The 23,146-nt window shown below is 39.3% G+C and overlaps 1 protein-coding gene across 2 annotated transcripts in view; it reads right to left on the minus strand.

Moving 5' to 3' along the window:
* SCAMP1 (secretory carrier membrane protein 1) overlaps nt 1-21,071 on the minus strand; it is a 40,638-nt gene extending 19,567 nt beyond the window's left edge. Inside the window, exons 1-2 of one of the 2 annotated variants that reach the window (XM_085214509.1) lie at nt 20,825-21,071; nt 6,466-6,543 (exon numbers count right to left, since the gene is read on the minus strand). In XM_085214509.1, coding sequence (XP_085070635.1) covers nt 6,466-6,543; nt 20,825-20,881 — 135 coding nt within the window. In that variant the 5' untranslated portion in view covers nt 20,882-21,071. Of the gene's footprint in view, nt 1-6,423; nt 6,443-6,465; nt 6,544-20,824 lie in introns of those variants that run through there. The other variant, XM_085214510.1, reaches the window with a different exon arrangement.
* Nucleotides 21,072-23,146: the final 2,075 nt, after the last annotated feature.

Here is a 23,146-nt window from a genome sequence, read left to right on the forward strand (position 1 = left end):
TTTTTGACATCTTTGGCTTTCACATCTCTCATGTTAACCAATGACTACAAAACCAAGGAAATAACTATTGCCTCAAGTTCACATCATAGTAGAGCTACATTTTCATAAAAAATTCAGTTGATTTTTTTTTTTTTTAATATGCTTGGGGAGAAAAGTACAATTCACACCTATCTTTGTGTAGAGCTTGCAGTATAAAAGACTTTGCTATTCTGTGATCTTGTAAGACACAGGACAATAGTAAGACTAAAATCAGTAACAAAAATATGGTGAGGAGTGTGAATAAAATACAAAAAGCAGAAATCAACTAAGTACCACTAATGTGGGAAATCATAATCTGGTACATTTTGTATGCACTTTTTCTAATCATCTTTTGAAATACACTTCAATACTTTGAAGAGAAATCAGCATGATAGGAAATTCCACCTCTATATGTAATACTGCAACATAATTTTGAAATGCTGGAAACAACTATCTTTATACATTAGCTTCTAACAAAAAGAGATATCAGAGGTCTCATTTTCTTTCAGAAATAATCAGTGACTTAAACTTTTCATCCTTATAAAGATTATTCATCATTTTAGGATAACAGATTTGGTTAAAGACTGTTAATACCGCTGCTCCTTATGTTGGAGCATTCTACAACAACAGCAAAAAAAGGTCTTTTGCACGAGAAATCCTATGAAAACCAGGTAACTACCAAGAGTTTTATCTTCTACTTAAACATAACACTCTGCACAAAAACCTACTGAACAAAAACTCCATACATTATGTGCTGTACAACTGCACAATGCTAAAGAAGCCCCCTCCCCCAGAAGTATGACTATTATAGCTCTGCAGCCGAAGTAATTAAAGACCTTGAAAGCATAACTGATAGGAGCTGTCTGCTAGACGATGGACCACCTACAGTCTCCATAATGATTCCAACAGCCTTTCAAAGGCACCTGTAATACTGTTTAAAACTGGATTGGTAGACCAGAAAATATTTGAACAATGAATTCAAAGATGCTTATCCTTTAAAGATACATCATCGAAACAGCCTGCAGTGCTGCTAATGACTGGAGCGCTTACATATGCTTATAAGTAAAGGAACTGGTTTTAATGCTCACTGAAGACATACAGGCTCTACTCTATGCTAGCTATAATCACCTATACAGCTTTTTGCTGTTTACTATGCATATAAGGACAGTTGTGAAAAAAGTTGGCAACCGAGGTAAAGGCCTGTGCTCCATGGAAAAAATGAGACAGAAATAGTAATTTGGAGCTGTGGATATGCAGCCTGGAATCTTGGTGCAAATAAACTGACAAGGGATAACTGCTACCACATCCAACAGTCTCAGACTGTGGACTCCTCTGAGACTCTCCCTCCACCTGGGGAATCTCCTACTGGTAGAGCCCAGTGCATCCACCTCAGTATCCTGAGGGCTCTCTGTTTTAGGCTGATGAAAGGTTTGTAGCAAGGCTGAACACGTACTCAAGGTCCACAAAAATACACACCCGTTCTGAGGACATTAATATGGCCAACTAGCTAGCCACGCAGGGCGCTAACTTTCTTAAACAACATCCCCACAGAACACTGACAGGACTATGGTAAAACACAGATACGCACAACAATGTGCCATTCCTCCCCTCTCAGAAGAAAGAGCAAGTTAATACTGCGGACATCACTACCTGGAGGCATAACCACAGCTACTGGCACCTAGTTCACTCACTCCAGTCTCTTGAGCTGCTGGTTCCCAGACCTTGCAGCATAGAGGCAGCTGAGTGAAATGTTACAAAAAAATAGTTAAGAGGGAATTTTTTAAAAGCTGCAGTCATTAGATACAGGGTTCTCCCAGTTGTTTGTACTTACAGACTGTCCCTGTCTGATAAGAATGCAAGAAAGAAAACAACAACAAACCCAAAGCCTCTTACGCTTAGATTTTTGTCCTCTGCCTGGCCAATAAATAAATGGAATCATCTTGAATTCTATGAAAAGCTTTCTCTGAAGTATGACAGCTGTCACTTTTCTTTCCTCTAGTGCAAGGCCAACTGAGGTACATTCCAGTTCACACTTTAGCAACTTTCCATTCCAGTTTTCTTAATACTCTGCCAAATACTACCTCGATTCTGGCAATTTATTACTGCTCTGCAGCCTATTTTATTGAGTATTCAAGTTTAAGACACTTCCTTTGATTTCCTACTTGTAAGAAATCATTCATCAAGCTTTTTCCTACATCATTAACTTCTATCCGTATTCTTATAACCTTAAAGATGGTGGAAGCTTCTTCCTTCTAGGAAAGAAAGTTTCTCAATTAATTCTGTTAACAGTTAAGGCAACTATTTTGCCTTAGAGCTTGTCTTAGAGTTTCATGCTTACTTGCCAGAGTTTAAACTCTTTAAATTTTCTTTAGAAATAACCTCTGTGTTTCCAAATGCTGTCTAACCCCAGGAGCACACTTACTGTACACTTACTGTTTAATTCAAAATCAGCAAAAAGTCAATATGATTTGTCTCCTCTCAGGTGGCATCTAAATGGATGCTGACTCTCCTATACTTTTATCTTCAAGCTAGAGTAATGCTATTGAACACTCATCACTTATTATCACTTGCTGCAGCTAGTGCACAGTGTAGGAAAACAATGAAGGAAGAGTTTGTAAGAGAGTCAGAGGTGATGAGGAAAAAGAAAAATCACATATCTGCTTCTACTAATTACTTCTCACTGGATATCTCTATCTTCTAGACTGCTATAAGTTAAGAATAAAATTCCAACACAAATCACATTCTGGCCAACATCTTCATAAGCTACAGCTAGTTATGTTAATAGAGGATTTCTTCAACAAGAACAGAAAGAACCACGCGCATTTTTGTACACTACTGTATCATAATAATTACTCGTGTTATCATAATTTGCATATAGGGAAATGAACTTAATTATTCCAATGTACCTGCAATGGAGGAGGCTCAGAATTGCTTTAGTGTATTTTTCTAGTTTATTCTTCAAAGACTAACTCTATGTGTTATCATCACAGGCATTAAAACCCATCTTTTGCAGGTAAATGGAGAAAGTATTGTAAACATGAAACCATTTAAAACACAGGTTGCACTAACTCTTCCTATTAAACTAAGAACTCATTTCTATACCTCCAATCAAAGCTAAGAAGCAATGAAGAAAAGTCCCACAGCTACTCAGAATCAAACAACCAGAATATCCAGCTGCCCTGGAAAAAAATCAAAGCTTTAAAGTTCCAGAGTTTCTTAGAAGCCATAAATATGACCTCAAGCATTAGCACAATACTACTAATCTGGAGGACTGCATAGCCTGAAACAGAAGTCCTGCTAGCATCGAAGATCTTTCATTACTGGACCATCACCAGCAGTAATGAGACAATACAGAAGAGAAGGGTAAACTGCTATTTGCAGTACAATATTACCTGGAATCACTTATCTACTTCATAGCAGCACAAATATATTTTCCCTTCAAATGTTTTTTCTAATGTTCAGCAATTAGTGGAGAAACAGAAGTTCAATAAAGCGCATACAGGGCAAACAAAAAAGTAGGGAGAACAGAAATTAAGCCTTAACGTAAACAGGGTACTCAAGAGTGTTCCTTCATACATGTAAACAAAATGTTCTGAGAAGTCAAAGTAACCGCTGATTAGCTTGTAGACAAAGCAATAAGACTGAGAGTTCTGTACACAGTTATTAGAAGGTTATTCCACAAGCTCATTCTGTATTACTTTCCAGGTACAGATTAAGCACAGGTTTTCTCTAACTACCACCTCTTATAAAATCAGCTCAATTAAGAATTTAGCTAACTTCATCTTGAAAGTCCAAAACAATCCCAATAAAATCCCTTCTGGAACATTAGCTTACAGTAAGTTCTTCACAGTTTCATGTGGTAAAGCATTCACAAGTTGTTGCACAGAAAAATTACGTAAAATGGCAAAGTACTGTAAAAATATTCTCATGAGACACCATCTTCTCATAACACCTGGAGGTGTTATGAGACACCATCTTCCTCCCAACTGGAGGAAGAACAACTGCTGCACAGCCAGAAAGCCCTTTTGCCAGTTGCGTACATTCAACTCTTCCTTCTGTATATGACTACTGGCCTACCTGTGAATGTCTGATATTGCCAAAAATCTGTCAGAACCAATTTTGCTCCTTTGTGCACAGGACAGTACTAATAAATAAGCAGAACAGCATATTCTTTTTTCCTGTGTTATTTTGGCTTTTATAGACACAGGATTTCCAGTACTAAAAACGCTGAGACAGCTTTGAAAGCAATGCCAGATTCACACACTAGTTATCAAGTAACTAGCTAGCTATTCACTATTAGAACTGTCAAGCACTGGAAGACGCTGCACAGCAGTATCACATAAGACCTCCATCCTTTGATACATTCAAAATTCAGCAGGGTAAGATAAGCTAAGCAAAGTGGTATACTGACTCATTTTGATTAGACGGTTGAAGAATGACTTCCAGAGGTCCACTGCAACCTGTGAGATGGTGTTTACCGGTTGTTTTTCCAAGTGCTACCGGGGATTTGGGTACGGAACAGAAATATCTGACTGACAGCGTGGATGAGACTGAGGAGGCGTTAGCAGAGAGAAACATAGCCAGAAATTACTTTTTGTAAGGACTTAACACTAACTACTCAGACTGGTATTGCAAGAACTGCACTGACCTCTGGCCATCACTGGATAATAACCTATCTTACACAACCAACAGTTGGCCAAGGGAACTGAGTTGTCCGTTTCTATAGAGACTTTACTACACAGATCCATCCATAGTCTTTCATCTTGACAGACAAATACTACAAGGTACTTGTATCTTGAAATTCAACCCAAAGCTTTTCATGGCTATCCCAAACTGTACTTACTAGATAGATTTTTATTTCAGTGTTTCACTGTCAAAGTTGTAATGAGCAAAGAAGCAAATGAATATGACCTTCCTTGAAGGCAATAGGCTGGCAAGAGATGAATGCTAAAAAGAACATCCCTTAAGCACATCTCTCCATAAGCCTGAAGTACTACATTTATCAGTGAGACAAAAACTTTCAAAAGAAGTCAGTTGTAACTAACTGATTGGTCTGGTTTTATGTTCTCTGCTGGGATGACAAAACAGGGGGAGCTATCCAGGAATTTACTGAATATATGCCTCTAAAAATAGAGCACTCTTCTAATGATTTTTTCAGATTTTTAATATATATATTTCAAAGTGCATGCTATATCCAAGCTAAGAAAACTGATGAAATCTGTGATGCTACAAGTCAGGAGAAAAAAAAAGTCTGGGCTTATGTAATATTGCTGCATGTTGTATCTACATCTCATTTAAGAGATGAACCAAACATGCTCAAAAAAAGGTGGTTTCAGTCTAGCACTCTAATACTATATGACACCTTGCCACTGTGCTGCCAAGACAGGGATACCAATATCCCTGAGTGGCACTTCCAAGATCTGCCACAGGAAATACAAGCCTGAATTTGAAAAATATAGTATTTTATTGTTGGAAGTTATATTGATAGATAGTAATTGTCCATACATTAGACAGATTTCACACAAGATCTTCACTGTCAGAAATAATCACTTAAAAACATTACAGAATCAAATCTATTGAGAGAAGACAACGTAGAAACTACACAAATTGCAGGCAATGCTGTGTTTCTCAGGAATAAATTACTCCTTTTATAACAGTAAAACTATTCATAGTCTGAGGATTATTAGTTAAATTCAATGTTTTATGTGAAAAAGATACTTTCTTTGTATGCCACACTCGGATGTTTTAAAGAACTGAAAAATTCAAAAAAGCACAAAGGACAGACTACCAGAAACATCACTGAACAGAAGAAAAAGTTTTGTTTTGGGACCCTTTGAGGAAGCCACATTCCTCAAGAGATCAAAACTCACTCAAGCCCACAACGTGTCCTTCAACTACCCTTCAAATTGCTGCAGTTTAACCCAGCAGCTGGTTGAGCACTACACTGCTTTGCTCACTCCCTCCTTCCCCAGTGAGAAGGGAAGAGAATCCATAAAAAAAAAGAAGTAGAACTCATGGGTTGAGGTAAAACTATTTACTAAGATAAAGATTAATAATTATGACATTTATATATTAGCATATATAGCAGTTAAGTCAGTCATCTTAAGTCTGTTCCCGCCCATCTCCTTGGACCCTTTGCTGAAAATGGCCTTGGCTCTAGACAGAATGGCCTTGTCTAGCAGACAATTATGTGTCTAGTATGTTATCAACATTGCTTTTCTCCCAGAACCAAAACATGGCATCGTATCAGGCATTCTGAAGAAAACCATTCTATCCTACCTGAACTAGAACTCAAATACTTTGCAGACGGTATGTCCTTACAGATCTCCCGTTATCTCCAGCTAGCTCTTCACATATTTTACATAACTGTTTCAAATTCTGAAAGCAATACCCCACAAATCTTACCTAAAATGTTCAACAGCATACTCAAGAAATAAATATGCTTACTGTTCTCGAATCAGAGAAAGGATTGTACTCATCTAGTCCAGGGGGAACATTTCTTGTCACTTGAGTAACCGAAGGATCCTAGAACACAAGACAATTCTGTAAATGCACATATAAGAAATGAGAAAACACATCATATCACATAAAATTTAGCTTTTGTTTAACAAAAAGTTATTTTCACAAAAAAATACAAAAACTTGTAAATATCCACCTCTTCCTCTAAGCCTGACATCATTCTATTCAGAGCTTCTTCCAAATCTAGATTAACACAAACTCCATCTGTCATGCATTTAATTCATAAGGAAAAAATGCTCTCAGCAGAGAAGGGAACAAAACTGCACGCTGCTATTTTGATTGTTGGTCTCCACAACTATACAACCAACAAAGAGTACAACAGAAGAAAAAGCCTGGTTTAACTTTGGGTTTTCCCTACTTAGAAGTCCCTACAGAACCTCCAGGAGTAGGAAAAGCACTTAAGAAAAATGATGCTGAGGAAACAATGCTCCACAACAGAAAGGCACCTTTGCTTCAGCTTCTACCTGAACTGGTAGGTTTAGGAAAAAGGGGCTTTTTTTTTTTTTTCCTCTCCAAACAACTGCACAATGAGGAACACAGCTTAATATTTAGCTTTTTAAATTAACTGCAGGAGTTAAACATTCCTGCAGTAGAGATAGGCAGGCTTGGTTCTGCAGAAGTACCCACTTATCAGAAACCAGACTTCATTTTCATATAAATAAAAATTGTACTTACTCCATGTGGTCCTTTGTTCCATATATGTAATTTCTCTGGTTTAAACTAAGGTTTTTTTATTTTCAGATACTAAGAGTGGATGAAAGGGGCTAGGTTGTTTTTTAATTTGAAATTAAGAAATCTACTTAGTCTATGTATCAGTTTCAGTTATGTTTACACAAAATAAACTTACAGTATTTCATATGTATAGCAAGTATAAGCAAATATCTACAGCACTTTGGTTTATTTTATGTGCACATAAACATTTCCTTATTTTCAGTCCAGCTAAACATCAGAAAAGCTAAAGCTGATTAAGATTGGGAAGAAGATTAAGTACTCATATTTTTCTATTTTACATTATACATTTTTAGTTATATTTCCTTCTAAGATAACTAAATTTAAGCCCCTTATATGAAATACTAAAGAAATACTTCAAGTGTGGCTTATTCTACACTTAGGTAAATATATAAACTATTGAACTATTGGAAAATAAATTCTAGCTTCTTAGATGCAGCATCCACTATAATACTAACTTTATGTTGACAGTAGCTGCTTTATCTGAAATGTAGGAATAAGTCTAGTTTTATGGTCTTCAGTCTATTTTTTCCACTAAATGTAGTCACAGACATTAAAATAAGAGGCATTTTAAAACTTCACCTATAAAAAGACAAGAAAAGTATTGCTTCAAAAATAAATTATATTGGATATTTTAATCAAATGTGTGTATATTTACATAAAAACTACTGTTTCTGTTCATATAGAATGCTACCACTTTTGGCTAAAGCATACATTTAGCTGCAAAGCAACATTTTAAAGTGACTCAACATGAGTCAACCTTTAAGTGACTAAAAAAATGTTACGTTACAATTAAAATCCTCTTTCCTGCATTTGACTTATGCAATAATTAGTGAATTTAATAATTAATCCTGGTGACAATCTCCCCAACAAGTTCACCATATTTTTAGTCTTCATCTTATGAATGCACTGTTTCAAGTACAATCTCATGAAGTCTTGCATGAACTAACAAAGTAACTAACTTCATGTAACATGTCCCTTCTTTAAAGGACTAGCACAAAATACCATGCAGCTGAACAACAAAAGCAAGTGAGAATATACAGGAGAGAACATCTGTTGTCAAAGTTTGAACACAAATCATTTGAAACATTCAATTAAAAGACAAATGAAAAATTTGACACCTGAGCATCAGTTTACTTGCTAGTGCAAGATCTTTATGAAAGAGCTTAAAGTGAATACAAATAAGGCAACATCATAATTCAATACATTTGAATTATGGGATTGTAGAGAGTTTTATACATCTGAAAACTATTATCTTACTCAGGTGGGTTGACCAAAGCGTGCAGTTAAGCTCCCACCCAGTTGCTCACTTCTTCCCCACTGTGATGGTGGAGGGACCAGACAGGCAAAAGAAACTTGTCAGTGTCAAGGTAGAGAGTAAATGAGGGAACAGGGAGAGGAAAAAAAAAAGAAAAACACACAAATGATGCAAGGGCAATCACTTGCCATCCTCATCCTCAAGAGGGATACCTAGCCAGTATCTGAGTAATGGTTACTTTGGATTCCTTTCCATATGCTATTGCTGAACATGAAATACAGGGTATGGACTATCTCTTTTGTCAGGCAGAGTCAGCTGTCCTGGCTGTGTCCCCTCTCTGCCATTTGTCCACATCCCCAGACTCCTCTCAGCAGAGAAGAGTAAGAAACAGAAGGCCATGATGCTGTGCAAGAGCTGTTAAGCAGCATCAGAAACACCACTATGTTACCAGCACTGTTTTGTTCCAAATCTAACACACAGCACCAAACAGACTGCTAAGAGAAAAATTAACTCACTTGAAACCAGAACTATTCTAGCCTTTAAATAGTATAAACCCTAATAGCATAATGTGCCCTAATCACAGAAAGGCTTGGTCTGGAAGGGACCTTAAAGATCACCCCAGGTCCAACCCCCATGTCACAGGCAGGGCTGCCAACCACCAGATCTATCTGGCCTTGAGCACCTCCTGTGATGAGGCATCCACAGTCCCTCTAGACAACACATTCCAGTGTCTCACCATCCTGAGTAATAAAATCTCCTCTTAATATCCCTAAATGTAGATTTCCCTACTTTTAGTTAAAACTATTTCCCTTTGTGCTATCACTATCAGATCATGTAAAGTTGCTCTCTCTCTCTCCTATTTATGAGCTCCCTTCAAGTACCAGAAAGCTGCAATGAAGTCTCCCCAACGCTCTTTCTCCAAGCTCAATAAGCATAGCTCCCTCAATCTTCCATTGCAGGAAACAAGCTCCAGCCCCTCCTGGCCTCTTCTGGACCCACTCCAACAGCTCTATGTCCTTCTTGTTCTGGAAGCCCCATTCCTGGACGCAGTACAAAAGGGACGGTCATTTCCATCTCCCTGCCAGTCACCAATTTTTTAATGCAGCCCAGGGTACTGCAGGCCTTCCAACCTACAAATGTACACTGCTGGTTCTCAGCAAACTTCTCATTCACCACAACCCCCAGTTCCTTCTCCACGGGACTTTCACTCATGCTTTTAGTATAGTATTACTTCAACAAATGCTCTCAAATCATTGCCTTTTCCAGTGCTCAAGTGTAGACACAGATGAAACTATAGATAGCTGGCCATCAGCCATGAACAAGACGACAAAATTATTAAACTCAAGCAACAATTTGATTTAGTTGCTTCAAAAGCACACTTCAACACTCGTGTGATTCATCAGTGCATTCATTACTAACCAAATAACTGTTTTAACTAGAATATCACAGACTCTTGAGACAGTCACTGTACAGAAGCAGATTTCAAAAAAAACCAGGAGTGGTCACATCAAATTTTGAAAGGCTGTCTACATTTACAAATTAGATATGCAAACAATGAATGTCTGATGAAAAAAAAACCTTTCTTCTTCAAGTATTTCAGAGATGAATGGGGGAAGAACTCTCAGATCTCTTCACACTGATTGTGACATTCTAACACTAATTTATAAGAATGACAGGAAATCCTTGCTCACTGAACTAAACAAGCTCACTACACCAAACGCCTTAGTTCTAGAAACAAGTTGTATGCATAAACACTCTATCTAGTCTTTCTAGCAGAAACCCATTCTGCTTTTAGAATCAACAATTGCTGCACTTCTGCCAGATACTGCAGCTACTGGACTGTTCTGAACATTCACAGTACAGTGAAGTATTGATGCCTGCAAGAGCTACATTTCATACTTCAAGTACTTAGAATACTCTGAAAAGATCAGACCTGACAACCCAGAGAACACAAAGGCTTACCATGCACCTTCTCACCTTACACTCATTACATCTCACTTCAAAACTAGAGTGAATGCCTATTCATCTAGATGCGGGGAGAAAAAGTGAAACACTCATGTTCAACTGCTGCATAGTAAGAAAACATTTAATTTAGCAGTTTATCAGGGCTTGAATAATGAACAAGAAACATGAATGACAAATGTCTGCCGAACACAACACTGGAATAAAGTGACATTTAAATGAAAGCTAACAAATCTGTACAGGGCACATGTATCCTCCTGGTTAAAAAGGTTAGAACCATAATACTCTAAACAAACAAGCAAATGTAGGCTGACGTAACTTGTTTTCCATATGTAGTATTCTACCTGGATAATTAAGTTAAATTCATTATTTGAGCTGTTATAACTTGCTAACACAGAGGAACAGAAAAAAGCCCCGAAGATAAGCTCCACTAAGTGATAATATGCACGCGCAGACAAAAAGCAACAGCATGACTGGAACCACCAAGCATCCAGAGACTTCAAACACACTGCACAATTTAAGTGATTAAAAACTAGGTAACTCCTAGAAGATTTAAAATGTCTGGGATATTTTTTAAATATCAGACGTCAGCCCCTGAACAGGGCAACTACATAATGCTTAGACTGAGAAGGACATATCCTGGAGCACTCCTTCCCAAAATGATCCCTGCCCTTGCGCTGATTCCATGCCACAACTCAATTTTCCATAGACACCCAGCCAGCCCCAGCCCTTGCTTCTTACAGAACAGATGCCAAGAATTCCCTTCTTGCTTACCCAGCTTACTGTTCCCTCTTTCCACTTAACACTTCTTTCACAAGCCTTATCTCACCCAAACTTCCAAGTGCAGCCACACCAACTGAGAAACAATTTAAGAACTGGTTATTTTCCACACTCAGATCTGTGCACTGGTCACATACAAACACTTCAGATGATATTTTCAAGATCTGAATTAGCTTGGAATACAAGAGTTTTAAGAAACCAAAACAACTTAATTAACCTTTTCCATCTTAACTTTCACTTATTTCTTGTAGTCTCTCAACCACAGTGTCAACCTGAAAAGATTAGAATTACTTTATTTGTGTCACTAGGAGTCAGGGGTAAGAAGCACCCCAATACTTACATTAAGAATGGGAAATTGGAAAAACCACAATACATCTTTAGTTCACATTTGCAAGAGTACCTACAGAACTGTTAAAAATGCCTCTTGTGCTAGCTTAACAAATTACACTCACATGTCCAGTTAGCACAAAGGGCTTATTAAAAAAGGGTGCACAAAACCACCTATCTACAAATTAAGGGGAAAGAGAAGGAAGGTTGCCTGACCTCCCCCATGCTCCGTAAGAGAGCATGTGGCTGAAATGGAGTAGAACAATCCATTCCACACAAGTTTTTACAGCTTTTAAAAAATCAAATTGAAGAGAATAGAGACCTCTGTTGCCTAGGAGACAAAAACTAGTCATCTGCTATAATTTTCATTAATACATCACAGATGAACAAATTAAAAGACTCAAACTAGATACTAGACGTAATGATTCTTTGTATTACTGTTCACTGGGAATGGCTCCAGCATTGTTCCACCATGATTAAGATGCCCTGATAGCACACCACAGATTAACAAATTAAAGACTCAAACTAGATATTAGATGTAATGATTCTCTGTGTTACTGTTCACTGGGAAAGGCTCCAGCATTGTTTTACTGCGACTAAGATGCTCGGATAATGCACAATGTGAAAATGTTCTGAAAAATGTTACCAGCTAAATTTATTTTGCTATTCGAGACTTCAATTTCTTTTAAGGTGGCCATCTTAGTAGAGAACTAGAAATTTTCCATCCTGTCACCTGTACTTCAAATTGTTTGAAAAATAGAATTGAAGCTAACAATACATTTGAGAAGGTATATTTCTGTTCTTTTTCCCCCCCCCTTAATGGAACATAAGAGACAGTGATGTTAAGTACACCAGATGTCATGATTAATTTAGTTCAGTACGCTTTGACTCCAAGGACAGGCAAGCAAGTAAAAACAACATCTCATTGCAGAGGTCAAGAAACAGAGCAAAAAAACACATTCAAAACACTGACTTGGATAGGGATTATGAAGATTTCACAACGCATCGGCAACTCAAAACAATAATTTCAAATTAAAATTGTGTAACATATAGAGAATTACAAAAACCTATAACAGGCATAAGTGCATAAAACACATTTATTAGGAAAAGATAACTACTTCTAAAACGGGGTAGGAAGGTAAACCTTTAGCACTAGCTGACAAGACGGAGTAAATAAGACAACTAAATTTCTTTCATGACTTGGATCACATTACCTGGAGAGCAGCACATCAAAGGAATATAATAACCATGTTGTTAGGGAGAACAGGTAACACTAGAAGCTGCATTTGGAAGTGACAGCTTTTTTAACTTCCTCAATATACACAAGATTCATAGGACAATATCAAAAAGATATCTGAGCAAACTGACAGAAGTACACCTGGTTAGCCTTTGGAAAAAAACAAAAACAAAAACCAAGGATAAAGCAATGGACTAGGAAAGCAGAAGTGGACATTTAAAGAGGATTAATTAATTTTCATGGATGAAGTCAGGGCAAGAAAACAATTCATCAGTAACATAGCTACTTGAATACAACTAAGGAATAATAAGCAGCTATGTGCAGCTCTAGAGATTTTCATTTTCAGGGTTTCAAGGTTCAAGGGAAAAGGATGATCTGTTAATGACAAAATTGGTTTCAATCCATGCAGAGGAAACAGTTCTCATCACAAAAATTTCTAAAAAATGATAGGATTGATATAAGGCGGCTTCACCTTTCTTGTACCACCATATAGTTTTCGTCCTTTGCTTCAAGATCCTCAGAAATTACTTCTTCCTCCCTGCTTTAATAGTCACAGACACCATCCATCTTTTACTGAGGCAACTTTTTCAGCATTCACCCATATTTACTTTCACCCAGATACGCATTTTCCCTTTTGCCTTTGTACTTGGAAGGAGGTTCGAAGAAAGTGAAAGAAATTCAGCCCCAATGTTATCATTCAAACTGCTTAACGTGCTCAGCAAAGATATTGCCTTCAAAAAACCTGACCCAGAACAGACATCCAGATTGGTGAATCCACTCTGAGGAAATCATAGGACCAGTATGTCTTACTGAATCAACTCTAGCCAACTGGGATTTTTTAGACCTACCACACCCATTGAAAGCTTCAGCATTTCAGTCCAAAAAATTAGAACTCTTCCCCATTTTAGACTAAGTATACTACTGATCAATTGCAATGGGTGTAATTCAATATGAACTTTCAATCTCTACTAGGTCTTTCCTCTCATGACTGTGCCCCCAGATTACCTTGTAGTCTGTGTTTTAATGCATGAAAAGGATCAACTTATTTCAATACAAACTCTCAACTGGTTATCACAGATTATTTCCTATATCCATTATAAACATATATAATACTGACTACATACATTCTGCTAAGAATGCTTCCTGAGTTTTGTTCAACACCTGCTCTCTGCTAAGTACTTCCTAAGGTGACATGATCAGCTCTGAAAAGTAGGCAAAAAATGCCACACACACACACACACAAAAAGGCCTGTAACTATCTTCATTGACCTGAGGGTTTTACGACTTCTTGATAAAAAAAGAGAACTATGTACCCCACTCTTCATGAAGGAAGAAGTTCTCTAGAGCAATCAAAGCCATCACTCTTTCAGATGAAAATCTCTATATGATATACTTTGCTTCCAAAGAACACTCTTGGAGAGAGAACTGACAGAGCTTACTTTTTGAGAACAGGAAGAAAAGTGTATTTGTCTAGCAGTGGCTATCAACATTTTTCTCCTCCTACATTAACTGCTGGTTCTGAGCTTTTAAATAGGGAAGCAACCTTTGGAAAATAATATATATGTGTTTCTTAGTCCCATAATACTGTCCACATTCTGGCAGTCAAGCCTCTGAAATTTTAATTTGTACTTGTTCAATAAAAACTTTGCATAACAAACAGCTAAACTCCATAGAGACTTTCTTCCTGTTCATGCCACAACAAGTGCACAAGTTTCAAGAAGTTATTCATGTTTTGATGCAGTGAAAAATAGAAGCTCTTCATGCTTTATTTCTCCTTTTGTCATTATAAACTTAAGGCAGATTAGAATTATAGGAATTTCACAAGTAGTAAATCAAAATTTGTATGTTTTACTGTCCTAATTGTATATTAATGGTAGGAACTGTTTACGTTCAAGAGTATAAAGGAATCCTTAAAATATATTGTTGTTGTTGCAAGACATTATCTACGATTAAATACAACTAACTGTGAGGAAGAACTGCCCTGAAAGGTTCCAAATGTAACACCAAGAATTAAGGACAAGTGCAGAAATAGCCTTTGTTTTGCACCTACTGAAAGTATGCATAACCACCAGAACAGTCCATTCAAAATTTTTATCATCTTCATAACCGATCAGCCATTTCTCTTGTAACCTGTGCCTCTCTTTACTCCCCCTTCTCCAACAGACATTCAAAGATTTTCACCTAGAACTACCAAACACTATTAAACAAAGTACTGCAGAAGTATCCAGCTGGTTTTCTCTTACTTGGCTCTCAAGCAGTGCCCATTGTAGACCTTGTTATCTGATAGAAGCACATCTCTGAAGGGTTCTGAGCTACTAAGCAAACCAAATTCTCCATCTCTGAAACCTGACAGAATATCATTGGTTCTCAAGACTACACCAGCCCCATCTTGCAAGAGAATACTAAGTAAGCGTTATGGTTTCACAGTGATGGACAGCTAAACTCCACCACACTGCTCTCTCACTACTGCTTTTCAAAGGAATAAGTGGAGAAAATATAGAGGGGAAAAAAAAAGTTGAAAGGCTGAGATGGAGAGATCACCCAAATTACATCATTCTCCCTACACTGTTTTGTTTTGCTCATGATGGTAATTTATTGCCTATTGTTAACAGTGAGAAACTAAAAACAAACAAAATCACCTTCCTCCCATTTATCCTCTTCTACCTCCTCCTCTCACCGGGAGAAGAGGAACAAGGGAGTTGTCAGCCCATAATGCTTCATCTCTGCTGCTTCTTCATGGCTGGTCTCTCTGCTCCTGCCCCAAGGCAGGCTGCTTCCCATGGGCTGCAGCTCTGGCCCTCCATGAACTCTCCATGAGCTGTGCCTCCTCCAGGCCACATCCATTGTTGCAGCATGTGCTCCTCCATGGCTGCACAGTTCGATCTAACCCTCGTGGTGCCTGTGGGCTGCAGGGGAATGGCTTGCTCCTCCATGGGCCTTACCTGGGCTGCTGAGTGTTGCTACTCCACGCCTGGAGCACTTCCTGCACTGACTGCAGTAGCTGCAAGGCTGCTTTTCTCCCGTTTCCTCACCCTGCTCTCTCAGCTGCTGTTTAACCATGCACTCCCAGAGCACATCCAGCATGACTTATGGCTCAGATCTGGCAGCAGCAGGTTCCTGTTGGAGCTGGCTCTGATCTGACATGGGGCAGTGCTATAGGGGCAGCGCACAGAGATCATCCCTACAGCTTTCCTGATATCAAAACATTCCCATGCAAGCTGAATACAAGCATCATGTCTCTTAACTGTTCTAAAAACTCACTCCTTCCTTAGCTATGAAAGGTACAGTGTATTCCTCTTTGTAATACTGAAGTCACTCTACATAACACGAAATTAATACAAATCTAATACTTTCAGACACTGAAAATTTGGAAAAACTCACCTATAATCACTATTGAGTATTAAACAAGACACAGTAGTTCTCATTTATGGTCCACTAACAGCACTGAGGAAGTGCACTCTTGAAAACTACTTACTATGTAGGACAGTTAAAGGGCACTTTGAACACTATTTTCAGCATTGAATTATGTGAGACTGAAGGGACTTGTAGGTTTTGAAAATATGGAGAGGCATCAGATAAGCAAATCAGAAAAGTATTTGCAGTTTATGTACCTTAATAATTTAAAGAAATACAAGTTAATTGGGTACATTTTCTAATTACCTAAGAAGAATTAAAACAAAGTTAGGCATATAGGCATACAACACTTCATGTAATTAGGGTCCTGATCCTTCACAAGCAATTAAGTTTTCCTTTTCTTCATGCAAGTTTCTTTCACTTTAGCTTCACATTGACAGCAGCAGCAAGGTGCAAGCTGTACAGATAAGTTCTGCTGCAACACAAGGCACCAGTCATCAATTCTCTGGTGCTTCAGCATCAGATCTTCAGTTCATCCTTCCTTCCAAACAAGACAGAAGATTAATTTGTGCTCACATGAGTCAGATTAACTGCAATATCCAAATTACCACTGGAACTAGCTCTGTTGTGAAGTTAAGCTCTAATGTATACTTAGCTTCAGTGACTAAACTAATCCTGTGACCTCAGTGGGAGCAACTCAGGCATCTAATGCCATTTTTAGATGTCTTAGAGAATCTGTGACATCTATACAACAAGGGTAGTCATGACAGAGCTGTGGAAGACTTCGAGGAGCAATAACTGGAGGTTAACCATTGTTTGGATAATGTAGAGAAAGGCAACAGCAGATATAGCTGCTTTAAATTACCTAAGAACAATAAACATCACAAGCAGTAAATAAAGAATCACTTAACCCTTTCCAAGGATCATGGTTCATCACGTACTTCAAAGGAGAGGATCTCCAAGTGGAGATGCTTCTCATGTAGCTGCCAGCTACAAGAGGTTATAAACGAGGTTAGGGAGCCGGGCTCCACCCCTTCCAGTCACACAGGTGAAGTGCTTCCATCTGTGCTCCCAGGGCTGGCTACAGCCCTTCACGAGATGCTCAATCACTGGTTCAGGCCGTGATCTAACAGTTCCAATACAGATACCTAATCCAAAGAAACTGCTTCCATAACTATATAATTCTGAAGGTTTTTACGCTTGCAGGCTTCCAGACTGTAACTGAACAAGATATGCAGTATTCTGTTCAATCTCCATCCATATCACTTAGTTGTTTTTACCAGGAGGCTACCTTATATCTAAACACAAATACATCTTACTTTTCTGTCTTACCTTAATTTAGTATCAAATACCTGCATCTGTTCAGAGCTCACAGCACAGCAGGGGAAGTGACCCAACCAGATGACCTATTACTTTTAGGAGACCTAATCTTGACCCAAACTTGACTTCCTACCATGGTCTCAGCGGGGCCTTGACTCCAGACTGAACACAGTACTATCACTGGATCCACTTTGTTCATCCTGTCTGGGTTAGGTGGCCTTCCACCATTTGTCAGTGAGAATGTTACCAAACCTGAGTTCATGCACTCAAGACAAGAGTATTTCACAGAGAAGGAAACAGTACAGCTTTCATTATTTGCTCATTTTCACTTATCATGCTTCAAGTTACACTGCATATGTATTTACAGTGCTGCTATATCAAATTATAGCGAGATTATCATATCTTCACTTGCATGGTACGCAACAGCATTTTCTTCTGCACAATTCTAATGTGATCACAAGCTTTCTAATGCAAGAATATTATTCATATCTTTGTTTCATCACTCCTTGTCTTTCTAAATGAAAGATCTCCTATTTTGGTGTATTATCAAGGGGACAACTACTTGTAGAGGAATACTGTGATATCAAAAACATAATATCCTTTGGTTCAGTTTGAGGGCTTTTGTTTTTTAATGTGTTACCCTTTTTTAAAAAGAGATGTTAGGTGTTCACATATATATATATCAATATGCCATGGTCAATCCAAGCAAGCTAATACTTGATACGAGAAATTCTATTTTCAGACTAAATCCATTTAGTTCCAGGATATGCTAAATAAGAAACAAAATTTTAGGTTTCTGAAAGAAGTAACTACCCAAAATGCTGAGCATGAGCAAACTAGATGTTTCTGTGTTCCCATTTTTCCATTCAGTATCAATGAAGAATCTCCACTGAAATCTTTTCATTAGAAGGCATGAGAGCAGTCGCAGGAAACTAGCAGATCATAGACAATTAGCAAAACCTAAACACTTCAGAGAAAGCAAGAGTTGTCTTCAAACCTGGCAACGACTCTTCATGTGATGCCCCTCCCTCGTTTCTCTGTCACACTATTTTGTGATTTTACAGAGACACAGAAAGTGCCTGCCAACGTAAGGGAAGTAAGTAATCTCATAGACAAATAGTATGAATAAATTTGAATACAGTGTTCAGACAACACAATCTAGGTCATCAAGGCTTATCTGGAAATTCTGGTTCTGTGCATAAAATATAATAAAATATATAGCCCATATTATAGAACACATAGAGTAAACTGAAATTCAGACACATGTACTTCAAAGTTGTCATGCCAATGAGATGACAATCAAGGTTTGGCATATTGAGGAGGCCTTCACCCCTTCAAGTAAATAAGCATATGACTAAAGGTAAGCAGCATTATTTTCTGTCAGCAGTTGAATGAGAAAGAAAATAGCAGGAACTAAAAGAAGCGGGGAAAAAAAGCCCTCCAAGAACGGAAAAGCATGAAGCTTTCCTAAAACAACTTCTGCAAGAGAGAGAAATCGAGAACTGTGTTTAACAAGAAGCTTCAAGTTACAGAGTTGTTCTGGAGTACTTTTATTGTGATACACTGCAGATCTTGCCTAACAACTACAATGAAGAGAAACTAGAAAAAAACATCACTTTAAGCAGTGTCTTCAAACTGAGTATGGTTGAGGTAGGTTCCCAGTGGAGGTCTCAGAAACACTACATAGGACAAGTTCTCTTCAGCCTGGAAAAGACAAGGCTCCAGAGAGACCTTATAGTGGCCTTCCAGTACCTTAGGAGGCCTACAGGAAAACTGGGGAGGTACTATTTATAAGGGTATGCAGTAACAGAATGAGGGAAAATGGCTTTAAATCGGAAGAGGATAGATTTAGACTAGATATTAAGAACAAATTATTTGCTGTGAGAGTGGTGAGACACTGGAACAGGTTGTCCAGTGAGGCTGCGGATGCAGGTGCTCAATGCCAGGCTGGATGGGACTTTGAGCAACCTGGTCTAGAGGGAGGTGTACTTGCCTAGCAGAAGGGTTAGAACTAGATGACCATAAAGGTCCCTTCCAACCCAAACCATTCTGTGATTCTATGAAGTTACAGGACCAATAAAATGATGCAAGGGAAGCTGTTTCTGCTTTGGGTATCCATACACAATAAATTTGCTATATATTGCTTTTGCACAGGAAAAGAATCACCTACTTTTGTTGCTGAAGACGTGTTCTAGAACAATAACATCTTTTTGTCTCCTGGTGCCAGGAAGTAAAGAACGGAGCTCACAGCCATTGGTGCCAGTCCAAACGACTGCTGGCAGCAACCCTTGTGCCTGGACTGCTGCTCCTCTAGAAACATCATTGTATGGTGCACGAAGTGAAGTAAAAACATAGTGGTGAGCCCAAATAACAAAATATACTAAATTTTATGAGAACAAAAACTGAACTAAGACTCCAGTGAATGAACCAGACAACACTACATACTTCCAGCAACTGCATGTGCAGGAGTACAGTTGAAGTGTGACAGATCAGTTTCTAAAAGGCTTAATTATTTCAGGTGACACCTTAAATTCATCAACATGCAGTATCGTGTTTTATAAAGTGCCCACGATATAAAAATGAGACACAGAAGAAGTTTGGTGAGATTTTCTAAGTAGCTGGAAAAAGGGGAAAAAAAAAAAAAAAAATTAGACCAACCAGACTCAAATAATAAAGAGTAGATGAGGTGGAGAAGCATTGGAGAGGTCAGCTCACCCTGACCACCGCAGCCAGAACAGAGGTTAAAGAAACAATTGCCAGCAGCGTGCCAGGTCAGGAGTGCAAGAACCGAAAGCTCAGCATACACTGTAACGCAGCATTTTAGAAAGCAGGGCAGAACCCAGCCTCTCCCTCAGCACTCTGCGCGCTTCAGAAAAATGCAGCAAAGCAGGTAAGCCCGATGAGGGCCGGGAGGAGACGGCGGAGAGAAAACGTGATAAATCCACGGCATTATGTGGGTCAGCCGAACAGAAAGAAAGAGTATCACACGCACAAACGCATCTGCAGACATTACGTGAAAAACAAAATTAAGAGGGAGGAGAGAACTGGAAAAAACAATTCCCATTATTCCAGCTGCAGTATGGACGACGAAACACAGAAACCTGAACTCGTGAGAGCGCTACGCCCGTTCCCAGCGCTTCCAGAACGGCTGCTTTCCCTGACAACACTCCGAGCCGCCCAGCCCCACGAAGGCGAGCCCCCCGCTCGCGGGGCGGTCTCCGACTGCCGCTGGCCTCGAGCCAGCAGAAGCCCTCGGGGCCGGTTCCTGCAGCGGGATGCCCCGAGCACGCCGCCCTCCCCTCCCCGCCCCCCCGCCTCACCTTGAAGGGGTTGTTGAGGTCCGGGTCGGCGAAGGGGTTGCTGTCGAAGTCCGACATAGCGGGGGCTGCGATCTGCGGGTGGTGGCGGTGACGGCGGCTCTCGCCCTGCGACGCCCCACACTCGCCGGCTCGCGGGATGCCCCCCGCCCTGACACCAGCTGCTGCTGCGGCCCGGCCCGAGCCCGCCCCCTCCGCACCTACCAGCCGCCGAGTGCCGGCCTCCCAAGATGGCCGCCCCGGAAATGGCGTCGCCGGGCGAGACGGCGCTGCTAGCGGGGGAAGCGGACAGCCCGGAGCGACGGGGAGGTTGTGTGGCTGGGAGAGCCCATGCGCGGTGCGGGGGAGGTCGGAGGCCGGAGGCCGGCCGAGGGCACCTCGAAGAAGCTCTTCCGATGTGTCCACCGGCACAAATACTGAATTCTTCTCCATGCTTTCTAAAGAAATTATTTAAGCTTTCATTAAAATGCAAAAAGAGAGGCTTGAAACTGAGGCCTGAAGTCTGTCAGAAAGGGGCTGTTGCATAGTAAAATTGGCTTTCTCAGTGCTAGTTGTTATTTTTTCCTCCGTATAACAACCACAGGCAAACTTTGGGTATTGTTATCAAGGGTTTGTTGAAGGCTGACTCAGAACACTAACACATAGAATCACAGAGTCATAAAGGTTGGGGGAGACCACTAAAGATAGTCCAACCATCAGCCCATCACCATCATGCCCACTGACACAGTCTTTATACGTGTACGTACAAGGGCTGGACCACAACATTAGAGGCACACACTGGTGCAACTGCAGTAGACGCTGAACTTTCCCACCAGTATCCCATTCCATGTTGTTGCTGTGTGACAGATGGCAGCAGAGGGGTACTCTGACAAAATGGCAACTGACGTGGAAGTGCGTATGAAACAAAGCTGTGTCACTGAATTCTTCCATGAGGAAAACATGGCACCCATAGACATTCATCAACATTTGCTGAACATTTATGGAGACCTAACAGTGAATATGAGTGCAGTGAAGCAGTGGATGGTGTGTTTCAGCAGTGGTGGCAGTGACAGCAGATCACCTTTGCTGCTGCAGATTTCTGCCAGCACAGCACACAGCCTCTTGTTCATCGCTGCCAAAAACACATTCCTAATGGTCATGACTGTGTTAAAAAAGAAAATTTTGTAGAGAGAATGTGCTCTCTCACACAATGCTGTTGTGCTCTTTGTATCTGTTGTATTTCCCCTGTAAATCAATGGGAGGCATTATTTTTAGATTGACCTACATATTTTAGTGGCTCTACTTTTGTTGTTACTCCCATCCTGAAACTGGCATTCGCTGCAATGATGTTGTTCATCAACAAGTCAAGAAAAGTCCTGTGTGTACAGGAGGATTGACTTTGCATGCATCAGTAAAGAAGGCAATAATTACCACAAGGCTTCCTATAATTTATGCAGAAGTTTCTCAATTATTTGTGAAGGACTGTCAGATGTATGATGATATGCAAATGGCACAAATCATGAAAGCATAGCTTCTGAGGAATAAAGCACTTTCAACTTTTTTAGTGCTATGAAGTGTAAAATAGTTCACGCTTCAGAAAACACAAAGGCAGCTGTTGTACAACAAACAAAATTGCTTTACAGTATTAGTCACAGTCATCCATATAGCTCACTTACTGTGACAGCAAACTAAATCATGTTGTTTTCCAATATTTTCCCACGGCTCAATATATCATAGCTCAATGATACATGCTGATTATTCAAAAACTCTATGCACTGAAAACAGTGTATTTGTTCTTTTTTCATTTGAATGTGTATGAATGCATTGTTTGTATGCATGAATCACTGAATGCTTTTCTGAAAAGAAAATTGTGTCAAATTGTGGACATAGCAATGTTTCCCTGATAATAATTTGTTGGTGCACATTTAAGGGGGAATAATCTGTCATTTCATCTGACTTTCAAGGCAATAATGAAACTGTGCTAGGATATTTTTTGAAAGGATAATAACTATTTTAATCTGTCAAATGATACAACTTTGATAGTGCATCATTGCTTGCTGCTTGAAGTGTTGACAGAGAGATACCGACTAACTGCTAGCTAATAGAAAATGTGAATGAATATCTGCTTCCAACTAATTACTTAGTTAGTACTCCACATACACAACATGGGCAATATAAATGGTTATCATATCGTGCAGAGGGTTATATAATAGATTTTCTCAATTATTTTGTCTTCCGAAGGACTATCAGAATTAGAAAATATACATGATTAGACAAGGATGTCCCTGTTCTGCAAGATGACTGTACTCTTGTTTTCCAAATGTAGAATTTGTGAGTGTGCGTGTT

The sequence above is a fragment of the Meleagris gallopavo genome, chromosome Z (genome assembly GCF_905368555.1).
Source record: "Meleagris gallopavo chromosome Z, MGAL_WU_HG_1.1, whole genome shotgun sequence".
NCBI classification, from domain to species: domain Eukaryota; kingdom Metazoa; phylum Chordata; class Aves; order Galliformes; family Phasianidae; genus Meleagris; species Meleagris gallopavo.